General features: G+C 35.8%; 1 protein-coding gene across 1 annotated transcript in view; it reads right to left on the minus strand.

Annotated features, from left to right (window-relative positions):
• The window catches only part of CCDC186 (coiled-coil domain containing 186), a 33543-nt gene extending 12512 nt beyond the window's left edge, over positions 1 to 21031 (minus strand). The window contains exons 1-9 of the mRNA XM_090278640.1: positions 20439 to 21031; positions 15503 to 15629; positions 11346 to 11474; positions 7529 to 7741; positions 6279 to 6398; positions 3982 to 4086; positions 3434 to 3532; positions 3201 to 3287; positions 1922 to 2064 (exon numbers count right to left, since the gene is read on the minus strand). Coding sequence (XP_090134766.1) covers positions 1922 to 2064; positions 3201 to 3287; positions 3434 to 3532; positions 3982 to 4086; positions 6279 to 6398; positions 7529 to 7741; positions 11346 to 11474; positions 15503 to 15629; positions 20439 to 21031 — 1616 coding nt within the window. The remainder of the gene's footprint in view (positions 1 to 1921; positions 2065 to 3200; positions 3288 to 3433; positions 3533 to 3981; positions 4087 to 6278; positions 6399 to 7528; positions 7742 to 11345; positions 11475 to 15502; positions 15630 to 20438) is intronic.
• Between the last annotated feature and the right edge of the window lie 6966 nt (positions 21032 to 27997).

Below are 27997 nucleotides of genomic sequence, written 5' to 3' on the forward strand. Positions count from 1 at the left end.
AAGGGGTATAAACTCACAAGACAATCCCTGAGGCAACGGGAATTCACTGAAAGGTTTTGAGACAATTTCCTTTTTAAAAAGATTATGCTAACCACGGTGTGGGAAATGCATTAAAGGGAAGTAAGGCGGGGAAAAATGTTTAGAAACTGGCAGTTTTCCAGATGAGAGTTGATAATGGCTTGGACAATGGTAGCAGCCACAGGAATACAAAAAGCAAACAGACTTGACAGACATTAAAGAGTCAGCATTAGTAATACGTGGAGACTGGGTAGATACGTGAGGGGAAGGAAGGACGAGCCTCGGTGTCCCCCAGGTTCCTAGGCTGGAAAACCTCCTGGATGCTACTCATCACTCAGCTCAGGAGCATCAGAGAACCACAGGGGTGGACTGGAAAGATGATCAGTTTTGGACATATTAAAGTTTGAGGTGCTTTTGATATTTTTGTGTCTAGAGCTCAGCAAAATGGGCTGAAAATTATTTGAAGGTCCTGCAAATGGTCTAATAATAGTAGGATCACCCAGCGTAATAATAAAATAAGGACAAAAGAGAGTTTTGTGTTACAGAATGAGAAGGCTGCCAGGAAGACTGAGAAAAAGAGTGGCCAGCAAGTGGAGGTGGGGGAGGAGGAACATTAGGGGCGCACAGGGTGAACCGAAGCAGGGGCTCGTCCAGAAAGGTAACGGGCTCAGTGGTATCAACACTAACAACTCAAGCAAGGCTTAGTCTGAGGTGTCTGCTGGAGTTCAGGAGGCATCAGCAGTTTTTAATGCAACGTTGGGGTAGGAACTAGAATGAATGGAGAGGGTTAAAAGAACAAAGAAGTGAAGAAATAAAGGGCAAGCAGAGATGGCTTATAAAAATGTGTGGGTTGTGAATGAAAGAAGGAAAGCAGTTGAAGGTCCTTGGAGCTTGATGTTTGTAAGATGTAATAATATGTAAATGCAGAAAGAAAACAAAGTCAATAGAAAGACAGAGGTTAGAGAAAAAGGCTAAAGAAATAATCAACAAAGACCCTGAGAAGGCAGGAGGGCACGGGACCCACAGCTGAGGTAGAGAACAACTGGATTCAGAGAGGAACAGGAGCATTTCTTCCACCGACAGAAGGAAAAGAAAGGATACTGGTCGTAGATGCAGGCAAGGTCATAGGACCGACAGCAAGAGGTTCATAGGACTGGGAGTGAGAACTGTCCACTGGTAGCTCCCGTGTTTTCTGTGAGGTAAGAGGCAATCGCCTGCAGCAAGTAGCTGAGAAGGAAGATGAAGTGTGAAGAAAGCGGTAAGGTTTAGAACAGATGCTGAGAAGATGGGGGAGGAGGTTCTAAGGACATATGACAGGATTCAAGGTGCATTAATATTCCCAGTAGAGGGCGCTAGCCATGAATTTATAACAGCACCACTCTGGATGATGATGAGATTTCTTCAGCAACACTTGGCAGCCTGGGTATCAGTAGGGTATGAAAAGTATTTGGATTCAACCTGAATCCATGCTCTGCCAGGAAATAGCATGAGTAGACTTTAGCTAAGGGATAAGAAGCCAAGGAATAATTTCAGATCATGATCTCAAGCTACATACATGCAAAGATAGAGCTACAGATGTATATCTACCTTTCAGAAGAAAAAGTAAGTTCCATGCATAAGTAACAGAATTTGAAAGGTGAGGAATGGATAAAGAAACCAAACCCATTGTCTTATAAATTGCTACTGCCTGTGTTTAGGGAATATAAACTTTGACTTTTAGAAGCCATGATGGGAATGTCAACGATAATCCAAAAAGTTCAAATGAAGACAGAAATTTTAAGATGTTAAGCCAGTAAAATTATAAAATTATTCTTGTTTAATGCAATAATTGCAATTAAAAATAGAAACTTGAGATAGAATTTAAAAACCTGATTACCAAGAAGAGAAGTTGCTAGTTTTATACCTTTGATGCTGCTCCTGTATCTGATCTGCAATTTTCATTTTGTCCAATAAGTTCTGAATTTCTGCTTTTTGCCGATTAATAATTTCCTTATATTTTGATAATTCATCTTCTGTTCTTAGTCGTTCATCTTCTAGACACCTCACCTATCACAAATCATAACCAAGTTAAACTATAAACAATATTTTTTGTTCCTTATTAACTATTTCAGGTAGTGATTATATATTAATAATCCAAGCTGAATTCTGAGCAGTGTTACTTAATGTGAGGAAAACATAATGGGAAGTAAACAGTCCTGGATTTCAGTCTCAAATTTCCCCTGATTTAGTCATGGGAGTTTTAATATGTCACTTTATTTTTGTAAAATCTCCATTTCTTTACCTGAAAAGAAGCTATACCTTCCCTACCTACCTCAAAGAATTGGCATGGAGAATAAATAGGAAGGTATGTGGAAAACACTTTGAAAATTATTAAGTGATTGCAAACTCAAAGTAGTTACTTAAAAGCCTAACTAAATGAATGATATACAATGACAATGTTTCACAGTCATATTAAAAGGGATACTAGTCTTACAATAAAGACAATAAAAACTGGAAAGGATTTAACAGAGTTAGAAATTAAGACTGTATACAAGACTATTAAATACACCCAGGAGAAATACAAAGAAATTCTATTATTTTCTTATATTCACAGTTCTAAAGTTTAACTATCTTTCTAATTAATTTGCGGATAAGACTACCTTTGGATCAGAGGCCCAAGGATAAGTTATAGATACAGCAAATGTGTTATAAAACAGGAATGTTTGCCAAACACTTCAAATAAGTTGAAGTGGAAGGCATTTTCATTTCAATAAGTGTCCATTTTATTGCTAAGAAATTGATATTCTACTCCTATGAATTCTTTTATTTTGGAAGATTTTTATTTTTATTTATTTATATATTTTTTAATCCTCTCTTGAGGATATGTTTATTTAATTTAGAGAGAGAGGAAGGGGGAGAGAGAGAGAAACATGGTATGAGAGAGAAACACTGATTGGCTGGCTGCTTTCTGTATGCACCCCAACCAGGGATTGAACCCACAACCTTGGTATGTCGTGCCCTGACTGGGATTGAACCTGTAACCTTTCAGTGTATGAGACGAAGCTCCAACCAACTGAGCCATACAGCCAGGACTTATTTTGGAAATTTCTATATAAATACCCTTTCCCCAACATTTTAAAAATCCGGAGTCCAAAATTTAAAATATTTCCCTTTCTTTGAGTCACGACTAAAGATTTAATTACCTTTGTTCTCAGCGTCCGCAGCTCATCCATGCCCTCCTTAAATGTCCTCTTCAGATCTTCTAGTTCCTTTATTTTGGCATGATGCATCTTTTAAAGAGTTTAAAAGAAAGCACAAATCATTATGTACTAAAGTAGATCCTGCTCCTCCCAAAAGGCTTTAAAAGGAGATGACAATATTCTCTCCTCTGTGTTTGTTATACACTTTAGGGCAGACCAAGAACAAAACTGCTCACCTCGAGCTGGTCAGACTTCTCTTGCATTTGTTTTTCAAGCTCTCCTTTTGTGACTCTAAGCTTAGCATCAAGCTCATTGGATTTAATTTCTTCTGACTCCTAATGGAAGAGAAATGAAAAAGTATGACTTCATTTTTAAAGGCTTACACTTTGAAAAGTGAAGAAGGCTTTGGCAATTAACCGTACTAATTAAGAAATACATAGCTTATGTATCTGAAAATGACTGCATTGAAATATTTTAAATATGTGAATTTTTTAAGACTTAAGATATGTAACATAAGACAGAGTGGTTTTATTTTTAACTTATACATTTACATATGCTATGTACTCTTCATTCTTCTAACATTTTCTAGTGGTTTTATTTAGTTAAAAACTTCTCTAATGAGATTTCTATATAAGTACTTTCACACAGGAAATAACCTGTATTTTATTGAATTGCCCTACCAAATACATTCCACCCTTCAATATTACAGATACAAAAATGGAATGAAATAAGAGTAGTGATTTGGCATAATTTGTTACTAATCTTTTTGAGAAGACAAGCATACCTGGTATGTTTTTATCATATCCTGACAATTTTTTCGTATCTGATCTGCTTCTTCCTTTGCTTGGGTTAACTTTGTTGAAGTCTCTTTGAGTTTATCTTTGGTTTCCTGCAGGGATAAAAAGACAGTGACAAACCTGGACACAATGCTGTGATTAACAGTAGGAACAATGACCAGAATGTGGAAAGTCCTTGTCTTAGCACTTCCACTAAGAGGACTGAAGAACTAAGAGCCATTAAATAAAGTTAAATTTGATAGGGTTTTCAACAAATCTCTAGAATTTACTAACTAACCTGATAAGACAAGAAGAACAATATTAACTAGTTGTTTGCACACATACATAAAAGACAGTTCTTTGGTTTATGACTGTGGTATCTATTCAAAAACTGCTTTTTTAAATAAATTTATACTGCAATTTCGTTTCTATTCCTAACCACTCTCCTAAAACAGCAATTCTAAAGGTTTGCAGGGACTATTCTCTCATCAAATTCAATTACTTTCTTTTTCTCGTTTCTTATTCTTGCCTGGCTCCAGTTCTGACCACTCCCAACTCTCTGAATATCCTCCTCTGTTTCTATTACAAGACAGTACGTATACTGTTCTGTCCCTCTTCATTGATGCCTTCCCTGGCTCCTTGACGGCTTTCTACTTCCTGTGGCAACTTTCCAAGATATATCCCTGCCCTCAGCTCTTTCCCAAACTCTTTAAGGGTACCCATCCAGCCCCATGGTTCTGGCTATCGTAAGGATTTCAAATGAGTATCATCTCCTAGCAGTTTCCCTTCAGAAATGGGTAAATGCTGCTATTCTGCTTTCCCATTGGCAGAGCCCAGGGCATCCCTAGGTTAGAATAGCTTATGTATCGGACTGTAGCTTACATGGTTTCCCCATTGAGGATACAGCTTCTGGGCAGTGCCTAGCTCAGAACTTGCCACATATTAATAGTTCAAGTAATGTTTGATGAATTAATAAATGAATACCTAATATATAACCCTTCGTTCTAGTTAGGGTGGTCTCCCCAAATAAAAAATAGTCATTTCCCTTTTTTCTTATTGTTCCTCCACTTAGAATGCCTTTCCCTTCATCTCTTGAACCGTTTAAACTGCATCTGTCCTTCACACACTGCTTCTTAGATGTCATTTTGTTTTTGTATAAATCTATCATACAGTTAGGTATTTAGTTATAGACTTTCTTCAGTTGCTGGTCTTTTAATAATAATTTGACTTGTATTAAAACTCAGTATCACTTTTAAAATATAAACACTTGGAGGCTTTTTCAAATATTGTTTTTTAATTTTTTTTTATTTTTATTGATTTTAGAAAGAGCAAGAGAGAGAAAAACATTCATTTGTTATTCCACTTATTTATGCATTCACTGGCTGATTATTGTATGTACCCTGACTGGGGATCCAAACTGCAACCCTGCTATGTTGGGATGACGTTCCAACAAACTGAACTACCTACTGGGCCAGAGGCCCCCCCCCCCTTTTTAAAAATATTAGACTATTACTTCAACAACAGAACAGAGAGAGAGAAACTTTATCTGTTCCCCCTGCCCAACTTCTATATAATCAGTAACAAAAACAGAGTCTGGCACACAGGAGGTACTCACGTCATTCACTCAAAAAAAAAAAAAGCAATTGAGACATTCCTATATGCCAAATAAATGCTTACTAAATAACTGATAAAAGTGAGAATCACATTTAGTTAAGGTATTAACTATGTTTCACACACTGACTCATTTAGTACTCACTAAGCACCCACCATGTACCAGGCATCAAGTAGTAGCCTTTACGATAATTTCTCATTATATTAATTTTTTTATAAAATGGTATTCATTAAGTACAATACCAACAGAATTATATTCTTAATAAACAGATAACTTATTCTTTAAATATTCACATTACATTTGTATTTAAATAAAAATCTGTATTTCTTTATTTTAAGAATCTTAGCATTAGTGATATTTCAAAAAATTTCCAGAATATACTTTCAATTTGGGTAACCTACAGATTCTCCTCTTCCCCTCAAATTTCTGACAATGCTTAATATAGAGTATAGCATACCAAAAAATGCTTCAAGAACAAAGTCAATTTGGGGGTTGTAAACAATGAATGATAAACTTTAATATTCTATCAATTTAATATGTAATTTATTTAAGGAAATATCTTTTCACAATCAGCAAATATGCAGCCCCAAGCTATCCTACTGGAGTCACTATATTATCATGCCTCATTAACCATTACTGCATTTGCTTTTAAAACCGATTCTAATACTTTTTCCATGGCATTACAGTACTCACCTTGTGTGAATCCATTTCCACTTTTAATTTGTTTTGTGCCCATTTTACTTTAATGATGTGAGAATTGATATCTTCCTTTAATTTGTCTATTTCTCTGATGAGTCTAGTAGTTTCAGCTTCCTAAAATAATATCACTCAGTCATATTTTTCATTTAACAACCAACCAATTATTTGTATATCTTTTATATCACCTCAAAATAATCAATACAGTAACACTATACTTCAGGAGCTGGCACATTATGGCCTATCAGCCATAAAACTAATTTAAAGTGCAAATCAGAATACGGCAGTAAAATCTTAAATCCAATTAACAGACCTAATTAACATACTACATTTTAACAAACTAGACATGTTGCAAGTACAGGCATACCTTTATTCTTCTCAACTAGCTGGCCTTAAGGTAAAATGCAAATTAAATTGGTTTATTTCTTTTGGAATATGTTCACTATCTTTTTTTAAAAGATTTTATTTATTTTTAGAGAGGTGGGCAGGGACGGAGAAAGAGAAAGAGAGAAACATCAATGTGTGATTGCCTCTTGCGTGCCCGCAACCAGGCATGTGACATGACTGGGAATCAAACCGGCGACCCTTTGATTCACAGGCTGGCACTCAATCACTAAGCCACACCACTCAAGGCAAATTAAATTGCTTCTGCCAGAATTTCTGAGAACACTGACAATATCTCTGAACTCAAAGTTAATTAATAAAAAATAACATTAATCACCAAGAAATGATAACCCACTGGAAATGAGACCACACCTTGAGGCTGCTACTTAATGCAAGGACTCTGAATAGCTTGGTAATTAAATCTCCTTGGAAGGCATCCAAGCATATGTTTTACTACAAGAAAAATATAAATTCTATTCTATATTGTGTTACATTAGGATTCTGGTCAAATTATACTTATTAAACCAAGATATATACTATATTATGTATATATCTTGCCAAAATAAAATCTTCCTTTGAGGCGCAAATTCATTTCTTCAAAATAGATTTAATAAAAAAATTTTTTGAAAGATCAAAAAAAAGTTGTCTAATAAACAACATATGTTAATTTCTTATGTTTTTCCCCATAACATTTTCTGCAGACAGGTAACAAGATATGAGAGTTACTTCATCATTCACATACTTAGAAGGTGAAGTAAACAACCTCATGTTTAACAGTGGTTTAATCAAGGTAAGTCAGGATTATTTGATTAAATAAGAAAAAGAAAACAATTTCAAATGAGATACAGTAGCACAAATTATACCTTTGTTTCATACAGCTGGTGCAACCGTCCTTTCTCCTGAGAAAGCTGTTTAATTTTGTTACTGTTTTTCTCAGATTCTTTACTTGCATCTCTAAGCTTTCTCTCCAGTATCTCTTTTTCCTTTCGAAGGTCTAGTGATTCTTTCTCACCTCTTACATACTTCATTACCATTGCTTCTTTTTCCTGGCGAGCTTCTTCACATTTCTTATTGGCCTTTGGAAAAAAAAAAAATCTAGCATTAATAAAAATATTTTTCAAATAAAAACAAATCAAAGAACATATTTTTTCTATAATATTATGAATGTATATTTTGGTTTTTGAACAACATTCCCAGGATCTGTGTCATAAAATTTTAAGGATTCAAAATTATAGATAATACAATAAACAAATTAATATCACCCTAATCAGAGCGGCTCAGTTGGCTGGATGTTGTCCCACAAAGCGAAAGGTCACCGGTTTGATTCCTGGTCAGGGCACATGCCTAGGTTGCAGGTTCAGTCCCTAGTCGGTCAGGGCACATAATAGAGGCAACCAATTGGTACTTCTCTCTCGCATTAATGCTTTTTGCCCTTTCTCCCTCCCTTTCCCTCTCTCCAAAATATAAATATTTTTTTAAATCTTTAACAAAATCACTAATATTTATTTTACCCTTTTCTATTCCTTTTACTTTGGCTGATATGTTTCCTCCTCCAGCTCCACTTTCCCACTCTTCCCTTTCTACCCTGTGCTCCAGAAGGACAGTCACCTGACATATCAACATGCTTCCTTGCCCTCATACTTCCAGTTGGGTCGGCCTACAGGACTCACTAGGCAGAAGAGCAGGAGACTAGGCAGAGCGCGAGAGCCGGCTGGTCAAAGGCCACTGCTCCTGTCGGGTGCCCTCTCTGTACAACCACTGTCTCTGGGTCGCACTATTCCTCTCCCATTCCATTAGCCCGGAGAGCAATCACGGCTCCTCCAGCGGCCCCAGGAGCCTTCATTTTCCGTTGTTGGGCAACCTAAATTTTGCCCATAAATTCTCAAATCACCAGTTTCTGTTTTCTAACAGGATCCTCACAGCATGGCCAACAATTTCTAAAATCTATCTTAGCTCCCTCACTAAAAGTAACAAAATGCTAAGCAATGATAACCTGATTTACTATACTCATTTAAAATTCCTTATTACTGTAAGTTGATACTCCATATTCTGAAATTTTATACAATAAAACTCCTACAGACAGGTCTTCATTTAAGCAAATTCATAGTTTGCAGATATGATGAAGCACATATTTACTTTATAGAAGATGGACCCTTAAGCTTTAGCGATTTTCAATGGCATCTAGTGGTAAACACCAACCAATGCTGTAACTAACCTGAAGACAGTAGCGTGTCAGGATATGTAGGGAAAGCTCCTATGCGCTCATGAAAAGCGACTGAAAAAATAAATATTTCCTGAAGTTCTGGTATAGCACATCTAATAAACAGTCAAAATATTATACATATACACGTAAGTACTTTTTAAATCATTCAATTGGTATTTTCCCCATTCAAATTCACCTACTAAATTTCAAAAGGAATTAAGGAAAACATTAGGGATGACAGAATTCCCTGAGAACTTGACAATGTGCTTGTGGACAAGGACTGAGAAAACTGCTGGAACTGGCTAACAGACTTAGATAGGTTTTTAGATAATTAAATAACTATATTTAGACAAAGTCAATTAATGGTAATGTCAATTATAAAAGAAGTCTGATTCCACAATAACTTTATGGTCACATAATAGATTAGCTTTTGAGAACACAAAGAAGAGGAAGTCTTGGCTTCTATCCTGGAATAGTTAATTACTTATTAAGAACAACATATAAACAAGTTTACAATAGAATATAATTTCTAACAGATGAAAGTACAAAGTTCTTTGAAGACACAAAAATACTAACATTCCCTGGGCAAAGCTGGCTCCAAGGGTGAGATGCTATACTTGAAAACTAGGTGCTAGGCTTAAGTTAGACCCTGAAGGTTAGGTAGGATTCAATAGACTATAAGGGGTTAGTGAAGGAAAGGAATTCAAGGCAGAGTGAGTCCCATGTGCAAATGCCTAAAAACATAAAAGAGCTGATATAGTTAGAGGACATCAGTTATTTTGAAGGGTTTAAATTTGGTGTGTCAATTAAAGTGGGGAGGAAGTATTAATAGTCATAAAACAAACAGAGATAAACATTAGATCCTGAAAGGAAAAATAAATTATCTTGTCATGTTAATGATTTGAGATATTTTCCTATAGGCAATGGGAAGCCAAAAAGAAATTTATAAGTCAGAACCTTTTATTAAATGTGTATTTCAATAAGACAACTGGTGGCCCCATGGAAATGGCATGGGAGCTGAAAGAAGCAGAAAAAAAGACAGTTACAACAGATGAGGTAAAATAAAGTAGATGAGGTTCTTGGCTACAGCAGGGGACATGCACCAGGGGGTCCTGTTACTCAGAGACTCTTGTGGATCAGTTTCAAGGGAATAACCTGAGGTGCTAAAAGTTCACATTTGTAGGTCCCACGCCTAATAATGGCAGTACCCACTTCACAGGATTGCTGGGAGTACTGTGTCAGTCCATTTATGGCACAGATAAAGGAAGTGAGCCAGTAAGAGTTTTGGATTTGACCAGTTTAAGATGTTTTTCATTTACTTCAATGAAGGTAAAGCATGAAGAAGGTAATCAACAGGATTCAACAGGCAGCTAAAATTATTACGTATATTAAGTAGGGGGGAAAAGGTTACCAAAAAGACGAGCATTAAATTACAATCAAGTAGGGAAAAAAGGTATATGAATATGTGTAACATACGGGGGTCTGCCCAGAAAGTGTTCTGTTACATAATATAAAAAACAGACATTTTTTAAAGAACATACAAGATACAAGAAACACTGTACATAGGACAATGATGCCTCAGTCCCCTTCAGAGTAGGCACCTTGGGACCTCACAAAGTTCTCCCAATCGCCATCAGCTGCCTCATTGTATTTTCCTGAATCTCAATGATGGTCTGAAATCTCTTCCCTTTAAAAGGTGATTTTAGTTTTGGGAAAAGCCAGAAGTTGCAGGTGCCAAATCTGGACTGTAGGGGGCGCCGAGTCACCTGGGTTATTCGCTATTTCTCCAAAAACTCTGCAGAGATGTAATGCCTGAGCAGGGGTGCATTGTCGTGATAAAGCTGCCAATCACCAGTTGCCCATAGCTGTGGCCTTCTGAATCATCTGAATAGTTTCCGCAGAGGAATATTCAAGCTTAATGCAAAATCTGATGCAGGTTTGTTGTTCTACTCACTCAGTCATTTTGAATTAGATGGCCACACCGTACACATGCTCACTCAATGTTGTCTACTACACCCACTGACTAGTACAGTGAAGTCGTCATTGTTCACGCATGCACATTCCAGTTCACTCTCCTTGGCTGCCAGGTTACATCAATGTCCCGCAAACCATTCTCATTATATTAACAACAGCTGGGCTTTTTCCAGACAGACCTCGTATATGCATATGTAATATACATAACCAAAACATCAATTATTAGTTATGGAAAAAAGAATGGGATGTAAAGGGATTGGGAGAGGAAGAGAGAAGTACAGATAAAGGGGGACTTTCACTTTTTTGTTCTACACACTTCCTTATTTTTTATAGGCAGCACATTATTTTTGTATTGCTTTAGCATTTAAAAAATGTTAATTTTTATAGAAATAAAATTATCATTCCTAACACACCACTGATGTCCAAAATCATCTAACAAAATTAGTTTAATAAACAAGAGAGAATAATCAGAAAGTGAATAATGATAATGAATTAAAAAATACCTGTTCCATCCGAATGGTCATCTCTTTGTGTAACTGCTGGACTGCATTTTTAGCAGCAATATCTTGAGCTATTAATTTATCTTTGGAAGTTTTAAGTTCTTTATTAAGTTCCTCTATTCTTGTTTCTAACTGTAAAGACATTATTTCCAGATTATTTTTATAGCTGTATCAAACAGACCACCAATAATGCAAATAAACATAAACAATGTAAATAAACACAAAGAATACAATGAATATACTCCAAAAAGTTAACGTTAGCAATGTTGCTATATCTCATTAGAATACATTAGTATAAATCTGAAGCAGATTCTGATAAGATGGATGGTAAACTCTAGAGAATTCCTATGGAAATAACTCAAAAATTCAGTGGCATTATTAATTCAGTGCAAAGAAAGCAGTAATGAATAGAGTAACAAAAAAAGACATGAAACATAAAACAGAAAAAAATGGAAGCCGTAAGTCCAACTGTCGATAACATTAAATAAAAATGGATTAAATAAAATCAAAAGGCAAAGACTGTCCGAATGGAATAAAAAACAGGATCCAGAATATGCTGTCTACAAGAGACTCTTTCAATTTAAAGATAGAAATAGACTGAAAGTGAAGGGATGGGAAAAGATATATTATGCAAACAGTAACCATAAGAAAGTACGAGTGGCTACACTAACATCAGACAAAATAGGCTAAAATAAAAAACTTTACTAGCAATAAAGAGGGAAGTTTCATAAAACAAAGGGATCAATCCAGCCGAAAGACATGACAATTATAAATACACGTGCACTCTGTTACAGAGCACCAAAATGCACGAAGCAAAAACTGACAAATGAAGAAGAGACAATTCAACAACAGCTGAAGAATTCAATACCTCACTGTCAATAATCAAACAAAAGATTAACAAGAAAGACAGGAGGCTTGAACAAAACTATGAAATAACTAGATCTAACATATCAATACAACATTCCCCCCAGCAACAGCAGAATATACATTCTCATCAAGTACACATGGAGTATTCTCCAGGATAGAACATATGCTAGGTCATAAAACAAATCAATAAACTTAAAATATTGAAATGATATAAAGTACCTTCTCCAACCAGAATGGAATGAAATTAGAACTCAGTACAGAGAAGAAATTGAAAAATATACAAATACGTAAATTAAACAACATCTAGATAACCAATGGGAGTAATCACAAGGGAAATTCAAAAATACCAGTTGATAAATGAAAATAAAGATGCAACACACTAAAACTTATAGGATGCATCTAAAGCAGTCCTTTTAGGGAAATTCATACCTGTAAGCACCTACATGAAAAAACAAAAACGATCTCAAATCAGTAACCTAAACTTCCATCTTAAGACACTGAAAAAAGAAGAGGAAACTAAACCTAAACTCAACAAAAGGAAGGAAATAGTGAAATGAGAATGGAAATTAATAAGTACAGAATAGAAGAACAGAGAAAAATCAACAATAAAATGATTCTTTGAAAAGATCAACAAAACTGACAAACCATTAGCTAGATTGATCACCTGAATCTAAATGAAAGAGACATACCTTATAGAAATATAAAGAATTATGAACAAATATTAAGAAAAATTTAACTTAGATGAACAATTTCTAGCAAAACTGGCTCAAGAATAAGTAGAAAATCTGGATAAACCTACAACAAGACGTTGAATTAGTCATCAAAAAATAAAAAACTACAAACAAAGGAAAATTCAGGCCCAAGTAACTACAGATAAATTCTATCAAACATGTAATGAGTTGATACTAATTCTACCCAAAGAAGGAGCACTTTCCAACTCATTCTCTGAGATCAATATTACCCGTACACCAAAACTACCCAGTCATCACAAGAAAAGAAAGCCATAAGACCAGTATGTCTTATATAGATGGAAAAATTATGAACAAACTACTAACAAACCAATCCTACAATATATAAAAAGAATTATGTACCATGACCAAAAGAGATTTATCCTAGTAAGGCTAAGCTGGTTTAATATTCAAAAATCAATTAACTTAATACATCATATCAACAGAACAAAAATCACATGATCATCTCAATAGAGGCAGAAAAGGCAGCTGATAAAATGCAACATTCTTTCAAATAAAAACACTCAACTAATTAGAAATAAAAAGGAACTTCTTCAACCTGATAAAGAGCACCTGTAAAAAACCCACAGCTAACATTGTACTTGATGGTGAAAGACTGAATGCTTTTTCCCTAAGAACATGATAAGAGAAGGATATCCACTCTTGCCACTTCTAGTCAACATTTTATTGGAGGGTCCAGCCAGGGCGAAGAGGCAGGAAATGAAATAAGAAGCACCCAAATTAGAAAGGAAGAAGTAGAACTCTTTATTTGCAGATGGTATGATCTTGTATTTAGAAAATGCTAAGAAATTCACAAAAGTATTTTAAAAACGAGTTCAGCAAAGCTATAAAATACAAAACAAAAAATGAATTGCTTCTATACACATAATTAACAATCCAAAAATAAAATTAAGGAAACAATTCCATTTACAATAGCATCATAAATAATAAATTACCTAGGAATAAACGTAACAAAAAAAAGTGTAAAATGTACAGTCTGAAAACTACAAAACACTACTGAAAGAAATTAAGATCTAAATAGATGGAAAGCCATCCCATGTTTATGAATTGGCAGACTTGTTGTTTTTAAAATGGCAACACTCTCCAAATGAGTCTACAGATTCAATGTACTCTCTAACAAAAACCCAATGGCTTCACTGCAGAAGGACAATTTGACAGTAAAATTCACCTGGAAATACAAGGAAGTGATAATAGCCAAACAGTCTTAAAAGGAAGAAGAAAATTCAGGTACTCACACTTCCCAATTTCAAAACTTAATACAAAACCAGAGGAATCAAGACAGTGTGGTATTGGTATAATGACAGACATATAGATTTAAAAAAAACAAAAAACAGAATTGAGACTAGAAATAAACCCATTTATCAACTGCTTTTCAACAAGAATGCCAAGATCGTTCAATAGCAGAAGAATAGTCTTTTCAACAAATGGTTTGAGGACAGCTGGACAGCCATATACAGAAGAATGAAGTTGAACCTTGACATCATACCATATGTAAAAATTAACTCAGAATCGATCAAGACCTGAATATAAAAGCCAAATTAAAATCTTCTAAGAGCCCTGGCTGGTGGTATGGCTCAGTGGATTGAGCGCTGGCCTGCAAACCATAAGGTCACAGGTTCGATTGCCAGTCAGGGCACATGCCTGGGTTGTGGGCCAGGTCCCCAACTGGGGGCATGCGAGAGGCAGCCGATCGCTGTTTCTCTCACACATGTATGTTTCTCCCCCTATCTCCCTCCCTTCTCCTCTCTCTAAAAAATAAAATCTTTTTAAAAAATAAAAAAATAAAGTCTCTTAAGAGAAAAACAAGATCATCTTCACGACTCAACCATAAAAAAAAAATTAAAAAATGAGCATAAGCCTTGAATAGATACTTACCCATAAATACCTATTTAAGATATACAAATGAACAAGCATAGATAGAGATGTTCAACATTACTGGTCATTAAGGAAATGCAAATCAAAACCACAAGATACCACTTCACACCCATCAGGGTGGCTGTATCAAGAAGTCCAATCACAAGTGTTGACAAGGATGTGGAGAAAGTGGACGCTCATACTTCAGTTCCTCATAAAGTTAAATACAAAATTATCACTTGGAAATTCCACTCCTATACACCCAAAAGAAGGAAGGAAAATGAAGAAAAAGGAGAGGCAAGGAAAAACAACGCTGGGGAAGCCAGATAGATAAAATCTGAAATAGGAGAGCCAGTCTGCACATTGTAATTCAAATTAAACTGTAAGTTTAAAAATATTCTAATGCCACACATAATTTTTTAGGTATATACTGTTTCTTCCTTTAATTGGTAAAAAACGGTCTATGTGACTGCCAAATCAAATCATCCTTTCTTCTCAGATTTCTACCATATGTGGAATATAATTACAAATATCATATAAAAATGATTCCAACTTCATAAGAGGATGCTTTACATAACAAGCAACCCTCTAATTTAAAATACAAAACTTTTATTCATACACAAGTTTTTCAGAAATGTATCTATTTATTTTATAAATGGAAATGAAGTCTCTAAAGACTTGTCTTTTTACCTGTTTAATTGTGTTCATATGCTGCTTCTCTGTTTCTGTTCTTTTTTTTAGTTCTTCTCTTAAATTGTCTTTTTCTGAACAAATGTCTAAGATGAGCTCCTGATGCTTCTTATTTTCTTTAATTAACCTAAATATGAACAGGGCAGTATAAATAGAACAATTTAAAAAGCAGATATGGAATATCATTCATTTGCAGATTAGGGTGTAGATATTTATGATTAATAAATTGACATTCCTAAGTAATCCTTTTGTAATGACACATTATACTTTAGAAAAAAAAAAAAAAAAAATTCTCTGGCCAGTCAGGCCATTAACATTTTCCTGGAAATTTGTATATTTCAAATCGAGTGAATATATTCAGATAAAGACGACTATACTCCTACGTCCTTGGGCATCGCAGTAATGTATTTCATCCCTTCAGCACTTGAACCCCTTCAGCTCAGCAGTTCTCAACCAGAGGCAGTTTTGTCCCTCCAGCCATTTGTTTGCCACATCTGGGGTGGTGGCTGCTACTGGGTCCTTGTGGGTGGAGGCCAGGGATGCTGCTCAACACCTTACAATGTACAAGCCAGCCCCACCACCAACAAAGAATAATCTACCCCCAAATCCTGCTTTAGATTTTAAAAACACTTTCATGGTATTTTAATAGAGAAGAGTAGACAATGTAAAATAACTAAAGCTTAAGCAGAAGTTTCATTCTGAGAACTCTAGAAAAGTATAGATAAAACCTTAAAAATTACCTGCAATAGAGCAAGATACCCAAGGTTAACAGCTGATATTTTGGGATTATCAATAGCAACAGCCATGACTTAAAATTTATTGCACAATTACTAAGTTTAGCTTTAAGTGCATTATTTCATTTTATATGCAAGTATGAGATAATTATCTTTTTCATAAATTAAACAAAAACAAAAACAAAAACCTGAAGCCCAGCACTTGTTCCAGTTCCTACAGCTAGTAAGTGGTTGGACTGAGTTTTGAGCCCACGTCTAATTGAACAGCCCAGGCCTTTACATCTTCTACTTGGAGGATCTCTCACTCACTCAACAAATGCTTACCGGGTACCTACTATGTACCTATATTATTCTGCATGTTAGAAGTATGTCAGCAAACCATCCCTGCCCACATAGAGCTTACATTGTAAGAGAGAATATTAAAGTAAAAAACAAATAGATGTATAATAAAATGCCAGGCAGTGGGTAAGTACTATTAACAAAACTAAAGGAGGGCAAGAGAACAGAGTAACTTGAGCTGTGATTTTAGATAAGGTAGTCAGGGCAGGCCTCTCTAAGGACCGCATGACAACAGTGAGGAAGCAAGTCATGCAAATATTTGGAAAAGGAGAAAAATGTAGCATGCAAGTTTATTTAAGCCTCTTTTTGTCCTATTTGTTTAACTTAGATTATTTATATAAGGTGTACACTCAATCTGTTGCAGAAACACAAGAATCACAAGTCCACAATTAAGGGAGAAATGAAGAGCAGCAAGCCCTAAACTTATTCTTATATGCCAAAGGGATATCCTATACACAAACCGCTCTTAAGAATTCTGGTTGGGATCTTGGAAAATAATATTAACATTAGAAAACAGAGGAATGGATATATGAAACAAAAACATTTGGAAATAGATGCATTCATGAAAATGTAGGCCAAAGGAACTGAAAGTCAGTTTTAGAGCTAACCCGAGTCACGAAGTTTTTAATTTGGAATTAAAAATATGTTTGTAACAAAAGATGAACCTAGATTTAAAAATGACAGTATCTGACATTTTTATAATGCTTTAACAGATTGTGTACCGGGGTATTTAAATGCATTTTAGAAATGACGAGAATTCTTGCCACCCGTACGCAACATGTTACTGATATGCACAAAACATTCTCATCAGGTAAGTATCATCCCCCTCATACAGAAGAAAAATCTTTGACTCAGAGAGGTTGATTTGGCTGACAAAAAAGACCTTGCGAAGGCAGTGGGCATCTTCCCACCCCGGGGCTCTGACCAAGACTGTGCTTGCCCCAGTCCACCATGCTGCCACTGTTTGGACAGGATACAGTAAAAAAGCGGAATTACATTTGTCTAAAAACATTAGGATGCAGCAAAAAAGTAATAACTTGTAACTAGTTCATTTCAGATACCACATGAAAAATCCTCTGAAAGCAGGCTAACTATGCTCAGATTTTAACTTTGCCATTTATTAGCATGCGACCTTGAACAAATGCCTAATCTCTTTGTGCTTCAGGTACCTCATCTGTAAAATAATAATAGTTCATACCAAATATGGTTATTGTGAGGATTCTATGGGTTAATATATGTAAAGTGCCGGGCACATAATAAATACCATGTGTTTGTTGCTATTACTATTAAAAGTAAATCTTATAATTTACAAGAGAGGCATGATCTAAGATTAAGAGTCCAGATCTAAGGGAAGTGGGAAGATGCGTCAGGGATCATCTCAAATGGAAGGTGTAAAAGAACAGGCAGAGATAGCAGGAAAATGAGGAAGTTACCCTAAAAAGCAAATATGGCAGAAACACTGATGGTTCCAGTACAAAGGCATCTAGTTTATTCATAGTGGCCACATTCCTGGAAAAGTGAGTAAGCCCAGCCGCCATTAGTCTTGGGGTAGTATTACAGTGAAAAGGCCTTGCAGTCTCAAAACAATCTGTACATTCATATTCACAGCAGCATTATTCACAGTAGCCAAAAGGTGGAAACAACCCAAATGTCCACTGATGGATGAATGGATAAACGGACTGTGGTATATACATACAATGGAATATTGCTCAACCTTAAGAAGGAAGAAAATCCTGACAGACGCTACAGCATGGATGAACCTTGAAGACATCCGCTAAGTGAAATAAGCCGGTCCCCAAAAGGCAAATTATTGTATAAATCATTTATATGGAGTGTCAAGAATAGTCAAACTCCTAGAAATAAAGTACAGCTGATGACTGAATAACATGTGGGATGGGGCACAGACCGCTGAGCAGCGAAAAATCCATGTGTGACTTTTGACTCTCCAAAAACTTGGCTAATAGCCTACTGTCAACTGAAGCTTTACGGATAACTTAAGCAGTCAATTAACAGATATTTTGTATGTTTTATGTATTATGTACTGTATTCTTACCATACAGCTAGAGAAAAACTTTTAAGAAAATCACAGAAAAAAAAAACACATTCACAGGACTATGTGTATATATATATATATATATTTAAAAACCCAGGTAAAAGTGGACCCACATAGTTCAAACTGATGTTGTTTGGGGGTCAGCTGCAGAATGGTGTTTGCTAAGAGTGGGGAGCAGGGGGAAATAAGAGTTGTTTAATAGGTACAGAGGTTCAGATTTGCAAGATGAAAAAGCTACGGAAGTCAGTTGCACAACAATGTGAATGTTAATATACTTAACATTACCCAACTGTACACTTAAAACTGGTTAAGATGGTAAATTTTATGTTGTGTATTTTATCACAATTTAAAAATAATAAAAAAGAGGGGCTCTGGATGCTAACAGAGAGTAAAGTTCATTGGATGAACCAATGACGCATGAGGTGGTTTGGGAAAGACCGATCCACTGAGCAAGGTCATCCGGAACAGTAAAGACCAGAAGCAAGTTATGATTAAAGGCCAATTACATACCCAGCAGTTTCTGAATTATGCTGTATTCTCTTCTGTCATCCTCCTCTGGTATGTAAACTTCCTCCTCCCCTTTCTCAACACATATACATCTCCCATTCAAGTATCACTTTTTAAAGAGAATCAGCCTGTATTTTAGTGAAGGCTAGCATGTTTTATTTTCCTTTCTTAAAGGTTATAAAACAGTACCTAAACATATGTGCATCACTTACATATATAAATCTAGAATAAAAATACAGGGTGATATAATACCATTAGAAAAAGAAAAAAGTGAAATGAAACTCATTAAAATAAAAATTAATTCCACAAATACCAGAATTCTAAAAAGAACTATATTGTTATTTATATTGTTGAATGATAATCAACAATTCTTATGTTTGCTAAATTTTAATTTTTTTAAAACCCGTGAATTTACAATGGGGATTTCCAGAAAATTTTTAAAAATTTTATGACTTCTCATTTCCTTTTGAATTACTCAGCGTTTTAAAAAAATTTTATTTATTTTTTTTAGATAAGAGGGAAAGTAGAGAGAAAGAGAGGCAGAGAAACATTGATGTGCTGGAGAAACACTGATTGGTTGTCTCTCACATGCCCCAAATGGGGACCTGGTCCGCAACCCAGGGATGTACCCTGCCTGGGAATTGAACCTGTAACCTTTCAGGTCACAGGCTGGCATTCAATCCACTGAGCCACACCAGCCAGAGCTGAGTTACTGTTAAAATACGCTCTACATACTTTCAACACTGAAAAATTTGAGTTTTTATAAATATTTCTAGATTTTTAATACACTTACACTACTTAATAAAATATTCCTTTAGATTTATATATTAAGACATGTAAAACAAACAGAAACTTTGAATTACATTCAAAATATTGACTTTATACATACATATGTTTACACAAGCTAATGTATGATGGGTGTATAATATATACAGAGGTGGGCGAAAGTAAGTTTACAGTTGTGAGCACACAAAATACAGAGTTTATTCTTGTATTACTAATTATTGCATTATTTATTTGTATTACAACTGTAAACCTTTTGCCCATTGCATTATAAAAACTGATGCATGCCTATTATGTCTAAAATAATGAAAATAAAATACCACATTCTAAAAAAACATTTATAAATAAGTAACTAGACAAACTTGACATTTGCTTAATTCTTCAGTAAATACGAATTTGTTGACTACAATGTATGTGGCTCTATTGTAGAATTAAAAGTGGACAAGGTGATATCCTCCTTTAAAGAATGCCATCTTTGATCCCTGCGGAAAAAAATAACCTGAAAGAATAAATAACTTACTTCTTTATGGTGTGCTCCTGCTGCACGTACTTATCCTGTACACACTTCTCAAACATAATTAATGCATGTTCTCCCTTGTTCATTCCATTTGGTACTCGATGTTCTGAAAAATCTGTAGATAAGAGCTCAGATTCTATTTCTTCTAACAAATCCTCTGATGCTGAAACATTCTTAATTTTTGAAATAAGTGTCTTGGTGCAGTCCGTGTCATAGGGACTTTCTGAGTAAGCCTTTTGAGCAGCTGCTTCTGTAAATGTAGATGACGTTAATTCCGCCAGTATTTGAGTTACTGTCTGTTCTGTGTCGTTTGTTTTAGAAACTTGCTCTGTAAAATCTCCACCAGGGAAATTGGATATTTGTTCAGAAGTTTCTGGGCCTATGTCTGTTTTACCACAAGAATTCTCACCTCCACCATGATTGGGAACATAATTTCCCTGTGCTTCAATCTGATTCTTGTGTTCATTAGGCTGATGTGAAGTGTTATCCAAATTTAATGATGATAGTTCGGAGTCATTTTCAGCAGAAAGCAAGCTGCACGAGTCCCCAACACTGCTACCGGAGGAGCGGGAGGCTGCGCGCTCTGTCTCTGACATGCTGACCGGCGCCAGTCTGCGTTGTGTTTCTTCACATCTGTTCCTGGTCTTCGGTTTACATCTAAGAAAGTCAAAGCATCAAAATTTAAAAAGGAAAGTTTTTTAAAACCAAGACCCCCATACGTATTTGCACATATCCCATGATGTGGATTAACCAAGGCCACCAATTTACCACTAATAATTCTCTTAAAGGCCATTCCCTGAGGGGAAAAGAAAGGAAGAACAGGACCCCTGATCCAGGTGTGCCCTCCCACGGGGCACTACAGTCTCCCTCTCTTTCCTCCGTCAGGATGGTCACACAACTCCACTGCAGGTGCGTCTGGCACTCCTCAATTACCCCCGTAGGGTGCTGGGTGCGGAATAAGACTAGTGACTGGAAGATTAGTGCCAAAGAACTGTTTAGAATTCCTTCAGCTCCACAAGAGGAAAATGAGTATCTCAAGAATCTGTAAGAAAATATTGGGGAAATAAGACAGCGATGAAAACACCGGAAGAGAAATTACCAGCCAATATAATAAAACAAGACACGTTACCACTTGGGCTGGTGAACCCACAATACTATGTATGGATGGTGTATTACAGAACTGTATACTTTAAACCTATATAATTTTATTAACCAATGTAACTCCGATAAATTCAATTAAAAAAAAAAGACATATTACCAATGACAAAAATTCACTGAGAAGAAAAACTAAACAATAACAAAACACAGTTACCTATAGCCCAAACACCAGAGCCGAACTGAAAAAATTACAGTGCAAAGGATCCCTGGCAGAACCTCCTTCTTCATCCAGGCCGAGACCCAGGAAGTACCATGGTGATTTCCAAACATGTTCACCAAGAATAAACAATATTCAGTGCAACTCAAATGGAGGCCATATGTACTGCCTACGTCATAAAAGCAACCTTTACAAAACTAACTCGACGATGTCAGAATACATTTATTTGTATGCTATTTATGAGGGTTACGACTCCAGCTATCAATTCAACTTCAAAATTACCCTGAGGCGGATAAATATAAAATATCCCAGCAATCTTTATTAAAAAAAGAGAGAACTGTCAACTTTTTCCGTCAGATACCAACACAGTAGATAAATTACTAGTTGTATCAAGTTGGATAAAAATGTGAGCAGATCACAGTTTTGACAGACACTAGGAAAGAGAGAACTCCAGATGGAAGGTGAACTTACAAAAAACAAAGAAGATTAAGTTTTTGAGTAACAGAAAGATACATGCTCACTTTGGTCTATGACGGAGGTAGTGGTCAGAGGATGGTGAAATAAGGTAAGAGAAGATGGTCAGGTAGGATGCTCAGAATGAGAGACAGGAGTGAACTTTGTTAAGGACAATAAACCATGATTGACGTGTATATACTTAACCCTTTGAGTACCATGCACAATTGCTAAAATTCGAGTGAGAAATGCCAGGCTACTTTGCTGAGAAATGCAGAGTTTATGAAAAATGTCTATAAAAACATTATTATTCATAATAATTTGCTGAAAATTTCATGACATATAGTAAATACACTCTTCTTTTGTAAGCAGTGTCCTTTTGACGCAATTTAGCAAAAAAGTTATTGCATTAAAATTATTTTATATAACAATCGTTTTAGAAAAAATAAACTCTTTCCTTCAATTTGGCTTTTGAAGTATAATATATGGCATAATATAATAGCTATGATTATAATTTGAAAAAACACATAGCAACATGGATAACAAGCATGAAGTATGCCAAATATGGCATAAATTTTTGGGGAAAAAAAGAAAACTTCAGTAAGTAAAAATTATAACAGAATATGTCAGTATTTGAACAAGCATAAAAACTCAAAATCTGGATCAACGTGAGAAAAAGTTATATCAATATACAACCTGAGGTACAAAAAAAGAGAACAAGACAGAAAATACAAATTATTCCATTGTTATTTACATTTATAGCCATCGAAAAAAGAGTTGCTGGGAGTGATGCTGGCACTTTTGAGAAAATTTGTCAAGTGTTGCTCACAGCGACGTTGGCACTCAAAGGGTTAATCTATAGAGCTTCTAGCATACAGTAGGTTCTCAAATATTTGTTGAATTAAAACACAGAAGTGACATAATATAACTGGTATTTGAGGAGCATTATTCTAGGAATGCAAAAAACAGGAAGAATAATTCTAAGAAGCGAAAAGAAGAACAGTTGTTTGTCAAATACTCTTTTCATTAGACTGTCCTTTGAGATATCAACTAATATTGACATTGGCCTTAATACTAAGAATTACCTAGCTGTGTATTTCCAAACAATCAAGTAGAAATTATCATTATCTTGCTGAATGTATGTTATAATTAAGATAAAGCCCACACTTGTATTAAAGCTTGGTTTAGACAATACAAATAAATGTAGTAAGTTCATAATTAAGACCTCACAAGTATGCTGCATTCCAAAATCTAGGACGAAGTAAAATCATTCTCAAACAGGGGCAATATACACCTGTATTACCTTCCTATTACTTTAAAGTAACTCACTTTAAGATATAACTTGGGAATGTGTTGCTGCTGAATTTGAACTTTTAATTTGGAAATTAACCTAAAAGCTAATGGAGGAAGTAGTTTTAATCATCATAACTAGTCCATGCTGTGTCAACTGAAGTAGAACTCAGAACTGAGCAAAGTGTAATGGATTGCACATAAAGAATCTATTTAAAAGAGAGTAAGTCTATAAAGGCTTGTGACTATCCAGAATAGAGCAGGTGAGAAGAAACTTTATCATTTGAAAACTATGAATCTTGACTGTGTGTCAAGCTTTGTCAAAAAAAAAAAAAAAAAGTACTAAGCAAAATATTTATTCTTATTCTCTCCTCCTGGGTTTCAGCCCTCAACTTTATTCTCCCTCCCACAATTCATCCACTTCAGTAACCTGAACCAACCACTCAAGTTGATGCCCACATTATTTCCTGTCCTGTTCTTGAGTTAATGAATTACCTACACCTTCATTTTCACTCAATCTCTATATGAAAATTTCTACCTGAGTTACAGGCATTTCCACTCAATGCGCCCCCATAACCTCACACTCTAAATGGCTAAATCTAATATCTTAAGTATAGCTCCAATAACTGAGCACCCACAGCTAATCTTTTCTGTCAATGGAATCATTTTTCTTAGTCATGACTCCTTCCTTCCCTCTGTTACCAATTTCAAGTTTCCTACAATTATACCCTCCTTTCTACTGTCACTGTCCCCACCCACAACCCAATCCAGGTCTGATCACTCCATACCTGGGACACCTGAATTGCTCAATCTCACTTCATTCCTCCCTCCTGTTCTTCCTTCAACTCCAACTGGAGGACCACAGTTAATTAAAGGGCAAGTGATTTGACACAGCACTAGAGCAAGTGTCACCCAATCCAGAGGAGTGGAGGTTTGAAATATGATTGGCTCTGCGAAAGGGGAACACTAGGGGCCCTATGAAGTGGGTCCCCAATAGCAGAAGGGGCCAGGAAGCTACATTGCCCCTAAAAATATCCACACACAGACCCTCCCCAGAGCCCACCATCAAATGCAACCAGATGAATTAGAGGGAGGTCAAGTCTATCTCTTCCCTTTTTAGAGGTTCAGGAAAGGAGAACTCTGTCCCTACTGACCGGTCGTCTTCTCCCGACTCTAAAAGGGCTCACTAGAGGAAGGACAGGGAACATGTTTTTCACCTCTTCGTCCACCCAAGCCACTGGGAACTAAAAGCCTCAACCCTTCTTTGGGGAGAAGAATGTGTTCTTTGATGCTCATTTTTGTTTTTTAATTTATTGAAATCCGTCTTAATTTCTGGAATAAGCTTTCTTTTGTAATCAAAAGTGGCAGAAAAGTTATGACATCAAACCAAGACATTATTAAGGGACTTCACTTCAGAGGGAAGCAGAGGAGAGATGGGGGCATTTTACAGTTTGATTGGAGACCCATTAAGAAAAAACAAACGTCTCATGTCTATACCTCAGAGTTATGATTCCTCCAGGAAACCAGTTGCACTACTCCTCTGATCTCTCAACTAAAATCCGAGTACTTCACTACCCCCTACTAGTCCCTGACTGGTCTACTCACGATTTCACCAACTTGCTCGCTAACATTCCTTGGCTTTGCTCCTCCCATCCAGGTGTCCTCCCTTCTTCTCTCCAGAGCCTCATTATATTTCAAGGACTGATTCTAATGCCACATCTTCCTCCAAATTTTCCCTCTATCACAAGTACAAAAATTATCTCACGTACATGCAAACACTCTGCATTTTTACTCATCAAGCAGAGTCACAGCCTTTCTTGTGACATTTCTATTAAATGGCCACTGTACTTGCGAGGGGGAACTTCACTCGAAACTGATTCAAAGTTTAAAAATCTCAAACAACAGGAATAAATGGGTAAATCGATCTAACAGATCTATTCTCTACCACACTTACATTCATTCTTGTAACTGCTGTTCAGTGGTTCTCAATGAGGGTGGGACCCACTGGGTTGACACAACAGCATTTAGTGGACATGAACCAGGTTGCAACAAGACTCATAATGTGCAAGACAGCACAGAACAAGAAAGATCTGTCTCATTCTGCTGGATATTCATCAAGGTTAAAAAAACAAACAAACCAAAAACAACCTTTACTGTGGGAGCAGGGGTGGGGGAGGGCAGAGGAGAGCAATGGGGTGGGGGGGATTGGGACAACTGTAATTGAACAATAAGTAAAAAAAAAAAAAAACCCCTCTGATTTTATAATTACCTCAGCTAAGACTCTGTTTCATTATTATCCTGCTATAAATTACAGAATGCTTAGTTTAACCTCAAAAGGTTAAGTATTTTCTATACTGTTGCTCAGTAATATACCCATGACCTTTGAAAAAGTCTTCATATAAAATGGCCTCTGATAATGACGTAGCTTTCAAACTTGTTTTCTGATGCTTAAACGAATATGTAAGAGGCAGTAAAAGAAAAAGGAGAGGTTAATGACGATCTATGTGTATATAAGTAACAAAGCCACCACCAAAATGAAATAACTGTACCATGGCGGAGGCAGGGGCCACAGTGAGCTTGATTATGTCCATGATTAACCAGGGAGAAAAGCAGCTGAGGCCTCTTGTGGGTCTCCCCTTGGCAATGCTGATGTAGGCCAATTTGGTTGCTGTCCAAGTTTTGGGGGGGTTAGGGGGAGGGAGGGCTGCCATCAAAACTACTGAGGATGGAATAATCTAGAAGTAGATTAAAGGGGGAGAATGTAAAACCTGACACTTGTTTACAAGATGTTTTAATAAGTGCCTGTATAAATTAACACTCATATAGATACAGTGACTACAATTAGAGATTACAGTATCTTTTGCTTTTAAGGAAATAACATAGGTTACTTGACTTTCAGCAACTGTAACTCAGTAGGGGAAAATACTGTATTAAAAACAGCACAGTCACAAAACCCTAACTCAGCATTTCTTCCCCAGAGTTGTGTGTTTCTGACACAGTACTACAGGACCAATTCACACCTCTAAACTGTTTCGGGCGGTGAGAACTGGTTTCGCTCTGACTGGAGCTCATCAGCTGTAGGCAACTGGTCGAGAAACATTTTTTATTTGCCTAAAGCCAACCATTATTCACCTTGGTTTTTATTTCTTCAGAAAAAACTCACATTCCTACAAAATCATTTCTAAACAAGAGCCATATAAATGAAAACACTGTCTTTAACAGCTTTGTTTTCCCAGCAAATGAGCGGTATAAACAAAAAAACTTCAACTTATTCAATAAATTGCAAATGCAAGTGAATCCAATCCACAGATTTTGGTAACAGGCCTCATACAAAAGTACCAAGTCAGAAATACATTTCCAAAGTAGATATTAATTCATTAACCAAGTATGTATTGAACATGTATTATGTGCGGGCACTGTTCTATGTTTTGGGAGCAGAGCAATAAATAAATCTTTTATGGAGCTGACATTCTGATATAGTTGACCAATATATAGAAGCTCTATGTTAAATCTTTTATTCTCTGTGTTTACAGTATTTTAATTTGAAGACCTGTCAGTGCTATCTGTGAAAGTGTTTTTTAAGTCCAACAGAAAAATCTGACTCAGATCAGGATAAATGTTAGTTACAACAAACTACAAATTTTTGAATTACAAGTTGTATAATTTGAGTCTCAAATAATACAAGCTGCATACTTTTCAAATAATTTCCATTAAGCAAGTAAAGCCTGTGAGACCACTCCTGTTTTTCATTATAATGGTTTATCTTCCTTTGAAGGACAAATACATCAAAAGGGTTTTTACAGAGTCCTCAAATACACTTTGGAAGCAGCATAATCAAATGAATAACTTATCTTTGTGAGAAGTTCTAACAAGGTTCTGATTTCGCAATTAAAGTCAGAAGCAATACATTAAGTAAAAAAGTACCACAGTCCAACACAGTCTGATCACAACCCCCAAGTAAATTATTTTTAATAACATGAACTTTAAAATACAAACACTTCCCTGGATAAAGGTTTTAAAAATATAATAACAGAACAGAAAAGAACCTGTGTAAGAAACATGTAAATCTTGTTTCACATGATGAAAATATCTGACACTGTGAAGTTCATAGGTGAATTTATGCAAATCAAATTCTACTTTTAAAAGATTAAAAACTGAGCTGGACTACTTCAAAGAATTCTAGGTTAATATGATCAAAAGGAAGACATATTTTGTAAAGCAGTCACATTCTAATTAGGCTGTTGGGTAAAATTTAACTTTAATATATTGAATTTCCTTTACATGAAATATAATCACTATATTTTACAACTTGCCTTTAGTCCACCAGTTTAAAATGTATGTTATATGAGCCCAAGGTCAATTATCCCTGTGGAAGTTGGTTAATCTTTGCACCCACCGGGCAGGGTGAATTTTTCGGTATGTGCATTTTATCACTCACACATACACACACACACACACAAAGATGTTTAAAAGACTCAAGACAACTGATACAGCAGGATCCCCC

This window comes from Furipterus horrens, unplaced genomic scaffold, assembly GCF_987537825.1.
Source record: "Furipterus horrens unplaced genomic scaffold, mFurHor1.1.pri manual_scaffold_5, whole genome shotgun sequence".
Lineage (NCBI taxonomy): Eukaryota > Metazoa > Chordata > Mammalia > Chiroptera > Furipteridae > Furipterus > Furipterus horrens.